The 16,682-nt window shown below is 40.5% G+C and overlaps 3 protein-coding genes across 3 annotated transcripts; 1 reads left to right on the plus strand and 2 right to left on the minus strand.

Moving 5' to 3' along the window:
* Window positions 1–326: 326 nt before the first annotated feature.
* hprt1l (hypoxanthine phosphoribosyltransferase 1, like) lies at window positions 327–5,565 on the minus strand. Its single transcript, XM_071913477.2, has 9 exons — window positions 5,287–5,565; window positions 4,811–4,917; window positions 4,152–4,335; window positions 3,765–3,830; window positions 3,616–3,633; window positions 3,228–3,310; window positions 1,939–1,985; window positions 1,204–1,280; window positions 327–901 (listed from the first exon to the last, which is right to left on the minus strand). Exons 1-9 carry the CDS (start codon window positions 5,302–5,304, stop codon window positions 854–856), a joined length of 648 nt encoding a protein of 215 aa, XP_071769578.1. The 5' UTR covers window positions 5,305–5,565; the 3' UTR covers window positions 327–853.
* Window positions 5,566–6,301: 736 nt separating this feature from the next.
* Window positions 6,302–11,075, minus strand: psmd7 (proteasome 26S subunit, non-ATPase 7). Its single transcript, XM_071916368.1, has 8 exons — window positions 10,950–11,075; window positions 10,286–10,377; window positions 10,071–10,163; window positions 9,868–9,965; window positions 9,664–9,744; window positions 8,731–8,822; window positions 8,223–8,421; window positions 6,302–6,935 (listed from the first exon to the last, which is right to left on the minus strand). Exons 1-8 carry the CDS (start codon window positions 11,021–11,023, stop codon window positions 6,678–6,680), a joined length of 987 nt encoding a protein of 328 aa, XP_071772469.1. The 5' UTR covers window positions 11,024–11,075; the 3' UTR covers window positions 6,302–6,677.
* Window positions 11,076–11,121: 46 nt separating this feature from the next.
* Window positions 11,122–12,354, plus strand: dynlrb2 (dynein light chain roadblock-type 2). Its single transcript, XM_071919389.2, has 4 exons — window positions 11,122–11,176; window positions 11,516–11,591; window positions 11,738–11,905; window positions 12,072–12,354. Exons 1-4 carry the CDS (start codon window positions 11,174–11,176, stop codon window positions 12,113–12,115), a joined length of 291 nt encoding a protein of 96 aa, XP_071775490.1. The 5' UTR covers window positions 11,122–11,173; the 3' UTR covers window positions 12,116–12,354.
* Window positions 12,355–16,682: the final 4,328 nt, after the last annotated feature.

Genomic DNA, 16,682 nt, shown 5'->3' on the forward strand with positions numbered 1-16,682 from the left:
AAGTATAGTTTTTGCTCAACAAATACTTGCTTGTCAATAAGGTAAAATAAATTTCATATAAAATAATTCATAAATATTTTCCTGCTAACAATTATCTTAAAAAGCTTCTTTTTTTTTTTTTTAAATGCATTGCACTTGTTCTTTGTTTCTCAAAAATAAGAACAAGATAGTGAGAGAGGAGAAGGGAAAGATGTCGCACCTATTGTTGGACTATAATAACCCTAACCACAGTAATACGCGACTCCCTCTTGTGGTGAAATTGAAAAAGTGCAACAACAAAAAAATTAAAAAAGACCAAATCGATGCGCAGGATTCAATTGGATTTGTATTGCTGTAAACAGGTGCTCGATGAAAACATCAGGTAATATGAAATAAAATAATCTTACATTACATTCCAGGTCAGTTGTTGCATGGCATGATACATCCGCATTATCAAGTGAAACAGAAACGCAATACATGTACAAACTGAAGGCTACTTGCATTTTGGACTGACAGTTCATTGAACATAAAGGTACAGTGCAGTAGCCTGAGACTTTTGTAATGTGATGAGCGAGAACAAAATAATGACAACATTCTGTTTACAATCTCCAAGATAAAACTGCAATTTACAGGCAAGCCTATACACATAAGTGAATAAATATAAATGAAAACAGAACAACCAAAAATATTCATAATTCATCCCACTTACTCAATAGGGGGGGTAATTCTTCTTTAAGTAAGTTCTCAACCCACAGTTCACATTTTGTGGATTATCGTTTATGTAAAAAAATAAATAAGATTCAAAACACAGAAGCTAAGGAGAGTCATCACAGTGGTCCTAGTCTTCATTGATTCATTCATTCATTTCCTCTGCTCACACTTTGTACTTCTCCTTGGCTTGATCATTCAATATACAGATGTGCTGTAAAATAAATAAAAACAAAACAGGAAGACGGTAAACGGAAAGAGCCCACTCATGTCTAGAGCATTTCATTCTCCAAAGTAACATTAGATTTTCTCATTAAATTCAATATTTTGTCCCGGCACCACAAATGCTTTCTTTCTTTTCCTGATAAAATTATTAGGCGCCTTTGTGAATTACACCTGCTGACATCCCTGAACCATTTCTGGTGAAAATGACTGTTACAGAATGCTACCATGGTCTCGTAACATGTAGTCTGTCCATATATTTTTAAACACAGAGTAAGGATCAACTCCACTCACACTGAGATCTCTGAAGTACTCATTGTAGTCCAGAGCGTAGCCCACCAGAAAGGCATCCGGCACCTCAAACCCAATGTCTGAAATAAATATAGAGACACCGCCTGTGTGAGTCATGCAAAAAAAACACACACACACACACACACACACACAAAACTATCTAACCTATTGAAAGCAAAACTCCCATCACAGAATTCAACATGCAGAGTCAAATGAGCTGAACTGAGATGGAAACATTTACTGTAAGTATATTTCTCATATACTATACATTCTTTACTTCTCTATACATTCATTATAGTTCCATACATCAGCGCTGTGTAGTGAGACAACAGACGCTGCTCCTTTACCGTCTGCATGAGGTTGGTACTTAAGCTGCCGGTGCTGTATAGCGGAAAGTCAAACGCTTATACGGTAACAGCTGTCCTTGAGGGGCAATCTTAAAGAGATTACCCAACTCCAACCTAAAAGCATTACATAATCGCAGACAGTGCGAGTGTGTGGATATCTCAGGCCCGTGTTAGTGCATAAGTGCCGTGCTCAGCTACATTTGGAGCAGATTTTCCGGAAATGTATGTTAATCTTACATGGAAAACGCAGCTGGATTAGATAACATCCTCATTCGCCATCCCTTCAAAAAGACCCAGATGCGCTTGTGAGTGGTAGGCATGAAATGAACACTACCACACACACACACACACGTGTGACACACAGATAACATGACTTCTTGGAGGTACTTACAGTCTGGTCTGTACCCTGAACTCCTCGGGGTTCTCTTCACCAGAAGGCTGAAATGGCAAAGAAATACAGAATATGACATGAAATAGAAATTAACATGGGAAAAAGGGACAGAAATGTTTCCACCATGACACTTTTAGCACAAGCCTAAATACTGACAGACGGCAGTGGTGGTCTTGGTACACCTGCACAACACTTTAACTAAACAAATGGCGTGGTAGATGATCAGCCTCGGGGCTTGTGTGTAGCTTGATTATACGCCAAACATCAAAGCAAAAGCAACAATCCTACCCACACTCAGACATATGGCGAAAAGAGACACTGATAGCTAATATGAAAAAGCACAGAAATTTCGGTGGTATCGTTAGTGTTAGATGATTCTACAGTGGGGAAATCAACCAGGCTGAATGGACTGTGGAATACATGCGGTATATTGAATCCAAACTGCTAGCATTCGTGCACACACATCAGAGGAAATCCGCAGCATGAACTCATCAGTTCCAACTCAACCGAGGAATTGGAATTTGAAAAAACCTACAGGAAACAGAATTGAATTGGAATTTCAGGATGTTTAATTTAACTCAATGAAATTCCATGTTTTTTTTGTTTTGTTTTTTATCTTACCACATATCTGAGATTACACATAGTGTTATATATTATCAATACTGAATATCTTAAAATGTTAAAAGGGACCTTTCTGGTGGGACCTGATGCATAACATGTCATCATAATACATACATTATGACTGAATGTATTTGATTTGTTTACCTGTTTACCCTTATTCATAAATGTTTGATTTATAATGTTTAACAAGTCAAGTCAACCTCTCTTAGAAGTGCAATTTCATGGAATTTCATGGAATTCAATTGTTCCTTGTCATTCCAATTCAATAAATTCTGTTTCTTTAGAGCTGGGTGACATTCCAATTCCAACTCCAAGAACACAAATTAGAATTCACCATGCATTCTCAATTCAATTCACGAGTGTCCCCAACCCTGACTTGCATAATTGTCCACACATTTCCAACTTCAACCTGCTATGTGGAATATAACAGAGAGCTGGCCTCTACCTCCACAGTGCAGTTAATAGTAAGGGAGATTAACTCTTAAGCTGCTCCCTCCAGCCCTCCCTCACTCCCTCACATAACATCTCTAATACAGCGCTAAAGGAGAAGAGTGTCCATTAGCTAAGAGCACTGTTGTCTGCACTGTTTCCACAGACAGACAACTCAGTGAAGCTGGAGGTCTATAATTCAACTTCCTGGACTGTAAAGTGTCTCTAATGGCGCCCACCTCACGACTTTCACCATCTTGGGGTTACATTCACTCAGCAGGGAGAGTAGCGTCTGCATCGTCCTCCCCGTCTCCACGATGTCCTACAAGACCACAGGCAGAGGAAAATAAGCCTGGCGCCGTGCAAAGATCATGTTTACAATGCAGTGCATGGGGAGTGTTTACAGTCGAGTGTGTGTGTGTGTGTGTGTGTGTGTGGAAGGGGGTTACACAGAAACAAAATCCCAGAATATGAGATCTTTGCAATTCTTGTACATTCAGACTTTGGCCTGTTACATCCAGTTAGCCTTTATACTGTGATTATTAGAATATTCACGCACACCCCTATATAATATTAAATAAAACATAAATCAATACAGAATTGTACCAACAAATAAAAATGTCTTACCTCAACTATCAAAACATTCTGCAGAAACAGTGAAGGGAAAGTTATTTAGATGGAGACAGATTTCAAGCAGACACTTTTGAATAATACTTTTACAGGTAGAAATGAGCCTGTAGTGGATGAAGCAGTTCTACATGACAAACAGCACTAACCTTGCCTGATAGATTGGACAGCTCATCCCCTCCTATGACTTTGACGCTGTTTGTAGACTTGTCATTCTAGAGGATACAAAGGAAGGAAGGAAGGAAGGACATATCTATCAGTGTGTTTACAGCTGTGGAGTGGCATTAACTCGTCTTGTCTGCTCTACTGGCATCACAACAAAAAGCCTCGCCACAATGAAGCCTACAGTAAGACCTTGATTAAAAGTACATTCATTTTGCAAAATGTCTGCAGTCAAAAACAAACTCTGAACACTACAGTTGGCCCATTTCTAATTTAACAAAATGTTTCTCATTTGCGTTTTACTACGCCCGTATCACACACCTCACATCAGCACACTCACTGTTCCTGTCAGTGAAATGAGAAAGGCAGCTTACACAGTAGCTCTTTAGCCTAATGAAATCCACAGTGAGTGGGACTGATTTATCACTGTTCTGGTTCAGCGCTTTGATGTAGTCCAGCAGGTCTGCAAAGAACTTGTAGCCGCCTTTAAGAACACACAGGGCAACTATGTGGTGTCCCCCCATGTCCCGGATGATGTCGCGGGCCAGGCGCTCCGTCCTAGACCGGAGAGGTGAGGCGGGACGAGAGGGGGTGAAGGGAGAGAGAGAGAGAGGGGGGGGGGGGGGGGGGGGGGAGATGCACGGTGAACTGCAAGCTTAATTATGCAATCCACTTGATATGAACCGTGCCGAGATCCTTAACACGAGATTGCACTTAAACATAATTGCTTACCATGCAAGTTCATTGTAAATGCTGTAAAAGCTGACCCCCCCCCCCCCCCCCCCCCCCCCCCCCCCCCCCCCCCCCCCACACACACACACACACACACACACACACACTCCATGCAAATTCCATATACAAATTACTACTACAGGATGTGGGCAATGGTGTTTTGCTTGACAAATAGGGTGCCAAACTCTTCAATTCCATAGGCCAGTGTGTGTGTGTGTGTGTGTGTGTGTGTGTGTGTGAAGATAGGACACACACTACACCTTCAGCTGGTGGGAGACTGGTCTAATCTGCCTTGCTTTACCTGTCCATGATGAGCCCGTGGGGGATGATCACCCTGTCCAGATCATTCTCATAATGTCTGGGCACACAGAACAGGTCCAGCTCGTGGCCTTTCTCGTCATCGGCAATCTGAAACAGAGAGACACACACATCTCTTCAACTCTACGCAAAACGTTTGTCAGTGACAGAAAACGTGCTGCGATCTGCATTTAGTGAAAGTGAAGCACACCCTCGCCCTGGCAACCACCTGTTTATTCCCGGATAGACACCGAGTCCATGTCGGGGGGGGGGGATGCGTGTCAAAGCCGATGTGGACGAACGCAGTAAACATTTGAACACTAAACTAAAAGAGAAGCTGTCTGCCCAAATAAGGCCTACGAGGTGGCAAAAAAACCACACCCTGACAAGTGAACAAGTGAACAAGACAGAAAACACAAGTGCGGGATGTCGCCGCGGCTCGTGCAGCCCGCGACAAACACCAAACAGTTCAGCCCTCACCTGCAGATAGGAAGCCATGTTACCGGTCGCTGCGCTCGCTCACAGTGATATTTGAGGAATCATGCCCAAGTCCTCGGAGACAGAGTGAGAGAGAGAGAGAGAGAGGGAGAGAAAGAGGGAGGTTGGTTTGTTGACTGGATGTTGCACCGAGCTGCTCCCACCGACTGCTGACTTCACCGCGAGCGACTACAAGTACAAGCGATGCTGCTCTACTGGGGTTTAAACCCCTTACGTCAGAATCCAGTTTACCTACCCAATAATCTGATTTGCCCCACGCAACCTGAGCTTAAAACGCACTACTACTACTACTGCACATTTTATGACGGTAGACGAGATACAGCGGGTCTCGATGAGTGAGGAGAAGCTGCATATGACGCAGTTTTAAAAATATAGCGGATTCTGTCGTGTCAGTTCCACCTCCCCCTACCTGAAAAAACACACTATAGTATTCCTATAGGGGCTTGTAGTCTGTCTGTGGTACTTAATGCTGAGTTTATGACTTTATCACTATATATTCCAGAGGTATTATTTTACTTTGTAGTATTTTTTTTAATCTGAAGTGCTGTTACCATAATATTCCCCCTGGGACTTTTTGTTGTATTACTTGTATAGTATCTGTATTATTGTATTAGAGCTATATTATTTTTTCACGCCTTTAATAAAATGGCTTGAATGTCTGTATCAGTCTTTAACTGCATCTCACCAAGGACGTCCCCCTTTGCACTTCAATCTATAATTTGGCAGGCTGACCATCAGTGTGACCTCATACTGCGCTATGGTAGCGCATAGGCTATATCTATATATATACATACACGCACACACACACAGCCTATCCTCTGTTCACCCTTATGGCATAATGTTTTTGTCCTCAATTAACCCACAATAAGGACATCTGTAAAGGGAATCTAAAACAAGCATTTATATTGGCCCACAGGCACATCTATACAAAATACACAAATACTTACTACTTGATATTAAACTAAGGCAGATAACATTTCATAGAAACAAAACAGTGAAAACTGCAAAACAAAAACCTTTAATATGACCCCAATTTAATGAGTGATACAGAAACAAGACATTTTTCTCCATCTTACAAAAAAGCAGCACCAGGTGTTGTACAACACCAGGAGCCAACGATGAAAACAGAATGAACATGTTCTCACAGTAAAGAACACGAAAGACGCCATCATCATCTCATCCTCCGTACTATAATAACAGTCTTATGAGTGCCATTTGTGACCGCGAGGCCAAATCTCAAATGACACCATTCCCCATATAGAGTCCTACTTTTAGCCTGAGACCCACATACAGAGCTGTGGCTCTGGACAAAAAGTAGAGCACCATCCAGATGAAGAGGGTATGATTTGAGAGAAAACCTTCAATTAAAACACTCATTTTTTCTTCTTCTCATCTTTCTTGGTGGCGTCCCCTTTCTCCTTCTCCTTGTCTTTGTCGTCTTTCTTCTCCTTGTCGTCTTTCTTCTCTTTCTTGCCTTCCTCCTTCTCCTGACCTTCCTTCCTCTCTGCGTCTCGGTTGGAGATCTTGTTGTTGATCAGGTTGTGCAGAGCCACCACAGAGCGGATGAGCGAGGCCAGGTAGACCACCAGCATCTGGTCATTGGTCTTCAGGTAGAAGGCTTTCGTGAACTCCTGCAAAGGAAAAATGAAATTCTGCATCAAGAAGTCATTTAACAATATTCCAACATACATCAAGAAAGCTCAGGGAGGATCTGCGGGCTAAAAACTAACTGTGTGTAGAGGCAAACTGATGCCTGTGATGCGATTTTCAGCAGGGGAGCGCAAACTGTTTGACAGAGAGGGTCAAGGGCCACGGGTGGTGGACCATGGAACAAAAATAGAACTGGATTTTATTTAGAAATGAAAAGAGTGTGTATTAGCTTCCCAGGTCTCATGTCATCATGGTGCTGGTCAATATGCTTTGCAGGTATGCAACTAACAATTATTTTGTTATTAAGCTGTTGATTATTTTATCGATTGATCTAAATGACTGATTTACAAAAAAAAAAAACAGAAATCTTATGGAACTGAAGATTTCAAAATTAGTTGACATCAAATTTCATAAGGAATGCATCATTAATCAAACCACAGCACATTAGAGAGTCGAGACTCATAAGATTCTGGATTATGGCCGTTGCTAGTAGCACAACTGTGACGGCCAAAGCACTGAAGGCCTGGGAGAAACAAGTCAGTTGCCTAAGCATGTGGACTCCTGGAAAACCTTCACTATCTTCAAATACATCTTTTCCAATCATGTATCTGAGAACAGCACTTTGGCCGTTAATAAAACAGCAATTGCCAAGGTTTCCTTGTTGGAATAAGGTTAGGTCAGGTTAGCTAGCTAGTAGGCTAACGTACCTTGAACAACATTTCTATGCCATTTCTCCTACTTCATCATGTGCATCAAATGGCATGACTGGGACTTTTTCTGTTCAGGTGTTTGTGTTAAAGGCAGTCACTGTTCAGGTGTGTCACTTAGCTTTGCACATTGAACAAAGCACTACATTATTGGATTTCTATTTAAATTATTTCCATACTTTTGTCACTCTGGGTGAGAGATTTTTCTTTAATTCTCATGTGTAGCCTCGGGGTTTGAAGTTGCCACAGTCATATTCATAGCAACCCATCAATCGTGACTATGCAAATTAATGAAAATGCATAGTCAGTGTGATCGATGACAGTAATTGCTGCAACCCTAATCTGTTGTAATGATCAAGTTCTCAAAATCACATAACTAAATTACATAAAATAGAATCAATAAAATATATTACCACCTAATGGAAAACATTTGGCCTGTGGCCCAACTGTTAGCCCTGGTTTTAAGTGAATCCTTCTTTATTATATCAACAGATACCCATTTCCCCAACAGTGCTTATTTGTACACATACAAAACATACACCTCAAACACAAACAACCTACCAGTAGATTGACATCTGGAAGAAGGTTGAAGACATCCTGCAGCTGGTAGATGATCTGGTGGTTGATGGGCAGTTTGCCTGCTGCCACCCTCTCCAGGTAAGACCGGATGTCCAGCAGCTTAGAGTTGAGTCCCTTCAGGCCGTGGACCTGGTTCGTGATGCGCTGGGACAGAGTGCCCACTGTTGTATCCTTGATATCTCTGGGGAGAGGATTAATCAGGTGAGAAGTTAATGACCATGAGTATGTGTGTATGTAAATTAGGGTGGATGAAATTATATCACCAATTATTTTGCCAAGTCCCGTAATCACAATTATTAGTCTCGATTTATCAGGCAAAATTATTGAGGTGTAATTTTTGCATCTTCTATCAACATTTAGACTATTTTCAGCAACAGCGGAATTGCTGGCATGCCAATATTCTATAATTATTAAGTGAGGTAACGTAGGTAGCGATTATATGATTCATTTTGCAGCCCTAGTGTGTGTGACTCAAAGGTCTGTTGAGTACCTGAGCAGGTGCTCCACTCCCACTTCCTCGGCTTCCTCAGCTCCAATCTCACTGGTGACGTGTTCAAACGTCTTGGATGTCGGAGTCCCATCCTAGATAGGTGATAGGTGAGAAAAACCTTTAATTCTCTAGTAAAAGAAATTTTGTTTTCTCTGAAAACTGACATTTCTACACAAATCTATTTTACAATAATCAGTGAAGTATGACGACTGTGACGTTTTATTGTTTTAGTACTGTAAGGTTATTATTTCAGATGTAAAATAATACAATGACGACACTAAAGTGCACGCTGTCACCTTTTCAGATATTTTCAGACATATCAAGTGAACAACGAAAGAACTATGGCCCTTTTTGTAAATGGATTCCCCAATTCAAGTATTTGGACAGATTATGGTCACAGAGTAGTCACTTTACTATGCAGTCAAAAATTTGATGTGCACTGACCAAGTCTACAACTTTACAACATCAAACCCTTGACAGTGCAATTTTCAAATAGATATTTATAAATGCAAAAAGGCTAGAAAGAAAGCCTAAAAGCAACATATCAAGGCTTGTTGACCTCTACAAGTCATTGCACAATAAGAATTTATGACTGCCAGGAAAGAGAAATTAATGAGAGTTGTGCCCAAAAAAAAAAAAAAAAAAAGAAAAGTCTAATGAATATAATTTTAATCTGTCCAAATAGTTTAGGCAGCCTGAAATGGAGTGAGGTGAAAGGCAGTTAAAGTGCCATTATGTAAATGGTCATTCAATATGGTTACCAAATTCATGCTAATGGAAACTCATTTATTATGTCATTTCACATCCAAAGTAATAGGGGGACAGAAGAAAACCACCCAGAAACCTTCTGCAGTCCGAACACTTGCAGGCTAACTGAATCTACGGCTGTCTCTCGTATACTAAGTATATTCACACTGTCCATGGTTCACCTACATCGTGTATTTCCTCCACTGAGATGTACGCTTCTGTGGGTAGACCAAGGTCTTTGGGCTTCACATCTATGATGACTAACACCTGGAGGGATACAAAGGAAATGCGTGATAGGGTTATTCAACAAGAGAATGTACATGAGAAGAGTACAGTGTTATCAAGACACATTCACACTGAGCAAAAGGAAGTAGCAAAGTAATTACATACCGAATTTGTGCAGTATTGCTTGATGAGCTCATTGATGGCAATGTCATTCTTATGTAATTTTGGTCCTGTGTGGTACCATCCAACTATTCTTTCTCTGGCTGGAAAACAGGGAAGATAGGTATTCATGAATAACTGACCGGGGTATTACGGTACAGTAAAACACAACTACATTTCAAGTGTTGTAAATGTTGGCAGTGCCTTACCATTAACTTTCTTGAACATGCCATACATGTTCTCCAAGTAGTCATGGTCCAAGAACCACACTGAGTCATCCTTGTCATCCTCATCAAATGGCACTGGCAAGGAACATTGACAGTCACTTCATTGACAGTCACTTCTACTTCTGTGTAATTCTAACAGTTACTGACTTTTAAAGTAATTCTATTAAAAGTGAAAACGTTGTCAGGTTGACACTCACCAGCAAAGCTATTTGAGACATCAAGAATTTTCTTCTGCCATGACCCAAGGAGGACACCAACCACTCGTTTCTGATTGCCAACTTTCCCTATCCTGTAAAATTGAATAGACAAATAAACAGGACATATGAACTGGTTAGACAGTTATTAATAATAATAATGACACTAATAATGTCTCTTTGATTTATTGGGCAACTGAAATAACGCCATGAATCAACAACACGGAATGAATCGTTAGCTAACGCAAGTTACTGTATGCTAAAGCTAACCTCACGACTTTTTTGTCATCCACCGCTGATGAAATGTAACGTTAACGTTACAACACCATAACTTACTTACTTACAACACCATGTTATGTCTTTATTGTGTGTTACTTCTGTTACTTATCACTACTATTGTGCTATTCATTAATCAACTGTCTTACACATACTACTTGCTAACATTACGAGCTAAACTTAGTTAGCAAGCTAACTAGCCTGCTTGTATCTGGCCAGCTGTGACAGCATTGGTTCTCAACGGGGTTCTGACTCAGCAAGGCTAACATTAGCTTAGCTTAGCAGCTAGCTCGGCAGTAACGTTAGCGGACGCGCTATACCTGCTACGCATCTAGACATCTAAACAGGCAAAACATTAAAAGACTCATAACTGATCATCTGAAATACTAACCTATTAAAATGATCCACGACGCTGAGCAACACTAGGGGATGAACCACCACATTTTCTACCGCTAACTCCGGCATTTTCGCAGTGACTATAAACAGCACACAGCCACACAATGACGGGTACACTTGCCTTCCGCTCGCGAGTAACTTACTTCCGTTTCTCTTGGCAACAGAGGAACGCGAAGAAGAAGGTCGGAGTCTCACAGCTGGACCAGAAACTCCATAAAAATGGTAGGAATTCAGCATCTAACAGTTAAATTAGCTATACTTTGGGTCGGAAACGGTTGCATAAAATGATTTTTATTATACCACTTGATGATATCTTTTGTTAATGTTCTTTATTAGCTAATAAAAAACACTGGAATTGCATAAACTACAACCTGTACTTGCTGGCATAAAGCTTGCTAACCACAATGAATCAATGTCAATAATTACTAAAGAATATGACTATTACAACTTAATCGGTTTATTTAGCTGTCTCTGCCAATAGCATTGACACTCTATTTTACGTGCATAAGCTTTAATTAGGACATGGTTGCTGAAATACCTTTATTTTCCTCTGTCCTGCAGGCTGAAGTTGAGGAAACACTGAAGAGGATCGAGGCCCACAAAGGTGTGATTGGAACAGTAGTTGTTAATGCAGAAGGTAAGCCAAAAAGCGTAAAGATCAAACACAACATAGACATGAGATCAAACACAACATAGACATGTATTATACACCCAGCCTACAGCTAAATTGCTCTCTGTATACTCTGTAAAGCTGCTCCTTTGCTATGACACCCTTATTTTCAGGTATTCCAATCAGAACTACGTTGGATAACTCCACGACAGTTCAGTATGCCGGACTCCTTCGGCAGCTCACCATGAAGGCCAGGAGCGCGGTCAGGGACATTGACCCTCAGAATGACCTCACCTTCCTCCGCATCCGCTCCAAGAAGCATGAGATCATGGTCACACCGGGTGAGTGTAACAGTTATATTGGCACTGTTGACTTGATGATGACCACTTGCAGCATCGTTTGACATTATTTCAGCTAACCTCTGTCACTTAGAAAAGGAACACATTTGGTTCTTCTCCTAGATTTACTGTTGTTTGTCTCCCCTCCTCCTCTTTCGCTCCTCTCCAGAGAACGAGTTTCTGCTGATAGTCATCCAGAACCTCAGTGAATAGCCGCTGGCCATTCCCATGACAGTCAGCCTTTGGTTTGTCACATGGTGGTCTCCTTTATTCAAGCAAAACATCTTTTTGTAGTGCTTTTTACTGCTGTATTATACTGCTCAGTGTACTGTATATTCCTTCTTTTTCTACGTTGAACTCAGTATGTCGCTTTGATCTACATAATTCATTTTTTTTTTGCATCTTTTTCCTCCTATGTTTTGCGTTGATATTGGATAAGTCTAATGAATAAAGCTGCTGTTCAGTATACATCTCAATTGTTCATATTGTTAATGTGTGAGAGGTACATGGTTTTAAGTATACAATTTATCAGTATTGTATTGAATAAAATGACATCTAAACCATACCTCTGCATTTGACCTTCCTTTGTGCTACCCTCATTTTCTAAGCAAAGAAGACATAGCATGATTGTTTTTTTCAGGAACTTTGGTATCCAAATATTCTTAGTCAACCTATGTCACTATGTCACTGTCACATGGCCGTACCTGCTGATATGAAGGAAGCTATAAGAAGTAGAGAGGAGAGAGAGAGAGAGAGGCACACAAACAGATCTTGGAGAGGCGCTTCTCATCAGAACGTAAGATAGAATTATTTAGGGTGTTTGGTGAGTAATACAAAAAACGTGTTTATATTTGTTAGAGGTTTGTTAGGTTCCTAGTTTCACAGCACTTTGGTCTCTATAACTATCATGTGATTCTGACACTAAGAATTGCACAACAAACTAATGCAGCTAACCTGGCTCAGTCTTACTTTTTGAAGATACAATTACAGATGATTATGGGAAGGATCATGTGTCTCCTTTTTCTCTCAGGTTAGTTTATATGTGTTCAGTAAGTTTGATGACCACTGACTAAAAATCATGTGTAGAAACCATTAGAACATTGGTAGAATTTCCACTGGCTGTCAAACTGTTTGAAACTGTCATTGTTGTCATTGTTTTCACTCACAGGGCTCTGCCAGTTCTCTTCTTGTTCCCTCCCTCTTGAGTACCACTTAGTGGAAACACCTATGACCTGGCATGAAGCACAGAGTTACTGCAGAGAGACGTACACCGACTTGGCCACTGTCGGCAGTGTGGAGGACCAGGACAAGCTGCGTCAGTGTTTAAACCAGAATGATTTTAGCGATCCGGTGTGGATAGGACTAGAGAAGCGGGGGGTGTCAGAGTGGCACTGGGCCCTGGCAGACAGAGCTTTCTACAGGCAAGGACAGACTGAGTTCAGGAACTGGCGAAAGGGAGAGCAGGTTAGCCCAGACCACAAGAACTGTGGGCTGATGGGAGATTCTGGCCACTGGCGTGTTGTGCCTTGTAATAATGAGCGTGAATTCATCTGCTACAATGGTGAGAATATGTTTTTTTTGTTAACCTGACAGCACATCAGGACATAAATGATTCTATGAATATGCAAAAGCGAAATACTTTCAAAACGAGTCACATGTAAAGACAAACTCGTACTTACATCTTTATAAATTTACAGGCAAACGTGAGACTGGGACTGGTAGATTTGTAAAAAGCAAAGATGCAAAGACCTGGAGAGCCACCCAGAGCTACTGCAGAGAACACTTCACAGAGCTGGTGAGTGTGAGGAACCAGACGGAGAACCAGGAGATCCGGGAGCTGGCAGCGGGAGAGAACGTGTGGATCGGCCTGTTCAGAGACTCCTGGAGGTGGTCGGACCGGAGCACGTCCTCATTCAGAGGCTGGGTGACAGAGCGCGTCCCTAATAATGTCGGAGGGAATGAGAACTGTGTAATGTCTTCTCAAGCTAAATGGGCGGACAAACCGTGTGAAGATCTCAGACCATTTCTGTGTCACAGAGGTGAGTATACTAGTCTGCTCTCACTTCTCACAGTTGATAAAATTGTATGTCTCTGATGGAAGTGGAAGTGCAGTAATTATTTTTGTTGCTCTTGAAAACACTGTGGATTCTTGGACTTAGTATTTCCCTGTCTGGCAGCACCAGTGACAAGGAAGATAGTGAGAGCGAAGCTGGCCATAGATTCACCTTTGGCCTTGACTGACCCTGGGGTGGAATCAGCCATCTTACAACAGGCAAGTGTTATCTCATGTAGAGGCTCATTAGATAGTATTGTGAGTAAAACTGTTCTCCTCATGATATTGATGATGTAGATACAAGATAACATGAAAGGAGGCAGGAAATTTGTGTTAAATTCCATGTATATCAATTGATTTTAAAACAAAGTGAGAAGTATTTGGTGCCACTTCAGTATACAGTGGTGAAATACACATGCTGAGTAATAACATGGTAACATCTTCGTTATTACAACTATGTTTTGGTAGCTGACAGCTGATATGTAAATGAATATTTCATTCATTTTCAGTATTACTTTTTTATTTTTAGTATCTTTTTTTATTGAGGAAGACATTAGGAAGGCTGAAAGAGAAATGTAAAACTTTGTAAGTGATCAAGACTCTTTATAGTTTCCTTTTCTAAAACATACTTTTTAGGCATCATGTCAAGTCTCGCCACCTGGCAGGACAGCTGCCCTTGGTCTGCTACTGTATATTAAAAAGCTATGGCATACTAAAAGGATAAACTAGATTTTAGCTCTTCTTTATGTATCAGGTGAAGGAGCGACTGCAGGAGAAGGGGATGCTGGAGGATGGCGCAGTGAGATGGAGGGATGTGAATGGTAAAGTCTTCCGTAAGGAGGAGGAGGAGGAAGAGGAAGATATTTCAATAACAAATACCTGTGGGAGAACCTGATCTCACGTCTGAAAGAGTTTTCTTTGTGTAGTATACGATGGTATTCATAGTGTTAAAAAAATTTTGTGATCATTTTGTTAATTTAGTCGTTAATTCTTGGTCATACTAACTTGATAGGTCCATTATGTATCTTATATGGTAAATAAATAGATGTTAGGTTGTAGGCGTCATTGCATTTTTTATTGCTATATTGTGAAACATAGAATAATGCACTGGAACTGATGCACTTTATGTCCAGCCAGGTGTAGCTTTATTCCCATAAAGGCCTTAGAATTTTCTCAAGTGAAAAGATCTATTATTGAAACATTGATAGCTCTCCTTTTCATGCTACCCTTCAAATATAACCACCAAGTCCACTGTAGAGGGTTCAGGTTATGTTGTTAACACTACAGCAAGCAGTGTGTCAGAGGGGGAGCGTTCCTGCAGTGTAGGCCAGGGATCTTTTTGTTGTTGTTGTTTTGTGGAGGTAAGAGCATCTTAATGGGGTTCAGACCAGACAAAACGAGAAGTGATTATTGTCTGTTTCATCCTCTAACAACCTGCAAAGTTCATGTCAACCAATCGTCACGGCAGTGTCATGCTTTGTACACAGGGATTGAGCAAAGGGTTTAACTTTGAATTAACAATAATTGGTTAAATGTTTTATTCTGTCCCATTCTAGGATCGAGGGTCTGACACAATGAACTCTCAAGTCCTCAATTTTTCATTAACCTCACTGTGTATTCACAACATTTTAACAATCCTGATCCGATCCACATACACTAAACCCAACATGGAAGGGCTCAGGATCAGAGAAGACGGTCTAAAATGATTCACAAGCAAATGCATCATTGGACTCAATTTTAAGCAGTAATTGGACTGCACACAATCAAGTTCCTTTTTATCTCACTTTAAGTAAATGCAGATATAAGTTCCTCAAGAGAATATATTTATCTATAGTAGAAACCCTGTCTTTCCCTCCAGATACACACGACAACAACCAATAAAATGCATTTTACAAATATTTTAATGTAAATTTCCATCAGAATGTACAGCAATATATGTTAATAAATAGTTCATTGTAATTGTACAGCCCAAATAATATATTACATAACAATTGATTGAAACAAATAAACATGATTTCACAGCATGTTGGTAGAGGAGACTGAACAGGTGCTGCAGGGTGGAGGAGGGTCATGTGACGGGGGAAGATTACTGCTGTAGATTTACTGTTGTAGTTGTGCTTCTATGAAAGGGCCGCTGGGATTATCGTATTCAGAGGCAAAGCAAAAAATTATGATTTTGAGACACTGTTTTGACTGGCTATCTTTAAATAAATCTCGTCAAAAGACCGGAGAAGGTGAAGTCTACTGTTGTTCACAAAGGGATTTGTCGTTTCTAATGTTTATGTCACCCATAAACAATGGGAGAATTTGTATGAAGTACTCTAGGAGTATCAAGTGAAAAGATATTGTATATTAGTCTTGACACTTGTCTTTCCTAAAATGGAATTGAAGAATAATTTGGCTGTTCTGTTTTCTGTAAAAAAAAAAAAAGGCAGTTAAACTTAGTTGTCAAAATGATGTCATGAAAAATCACCCTAAGCCAGATACAGGTAGGTGGCAACATTTGTAAGATTGGTCAGTTTGCCTGAGAGTGTTGAACTCTCACTCAAGTGATGCCAATTAAATAAGAATGTTGCAAAGAGGCCTACAAAAACCACAACTTCTATTCCTTTTGAGTTTTTCCAAAATGTACAGGTGTGTGGAGGGCTCAGGAAAGGGAGTCTGAGACGACCATTGAAACAATGGTAACGACAACTTGATGATGATCTGAGAAACACAAAGACTGAG

The sequence above is a fragment of the Centroberyx gerrardi genome, chromosome 4, assembly GCF_048128805.1.
Source record: "Centroberyx gerrardi isolate f3 chromosome 4, fCenGer3.hap1.cur.20231027, whole genome shotgun sequence".
NCBI classification, from domain to species: Eukaryota; Metazoa; Chordata; class Actinopteri; order Beryciformes; family Berycidae; genus Centroberyx; species Centroberyx gerrardi.

Excerpts from the sequence above, each read along its gene's own strand:
- hprt1l (XM_071913477.2), bottom strand. Across the intron at positions 4,336-4,810 it reads CACGGGCTCATCATGGACAG|GACGGAGCGCCTGGCCCGCG; the intron begins GTAAAGCAAGGC and ends TCTCCGGTCTAG. Across the intron at positions 1,281-1,938 it reads TTCAGGGTACAGACCAGACT|ACATTGGGTTTGAGGTGCCG; the intron begins GTAAGTACCTCC and ends TATTTATTTCAG.
- psmd7 (XM_071916368.1), bottom strand. The coding sequence starts at position 11,023 with ATGCCGGAGTTAGCGGTAGAAAATGTGGTGGTTCATCCCCTAGTGTTG. Across the intron at positions 10,378-10,949 it reads GTCGTGGATCATTTTAATAG|GATAGGGAAAGTTGGCAATC; the intron begins GTTAGTATTTCA and ends TCAATTTTACAG. Across the intron at positions 8,422-8,730 it reads GGAGTGGAGCACCTGCTCAG|AGATATCAAGGATACAACAG; the intron begins GTACTCAACAGA and ends TCCTCTCCCCAG.
- dynlrb2 (XM_071919389.2), top strand. Across the intron at positions 11,592-11,737 it reads AGTAGTTGTTAATGCAGAAG|GTATTCCAATCAGAACTACG; the intron begins GTAAGCCAAAAA and ends CCTTATTTTCAG. Across the intron at positions 11,906-12,071 it reads TGAGATCATGGTCACACCGG|AGAACGAGTTTCTGCTGATA; the intron begins GTGAGTGTAACA and ends GCTCCTCTCCAG.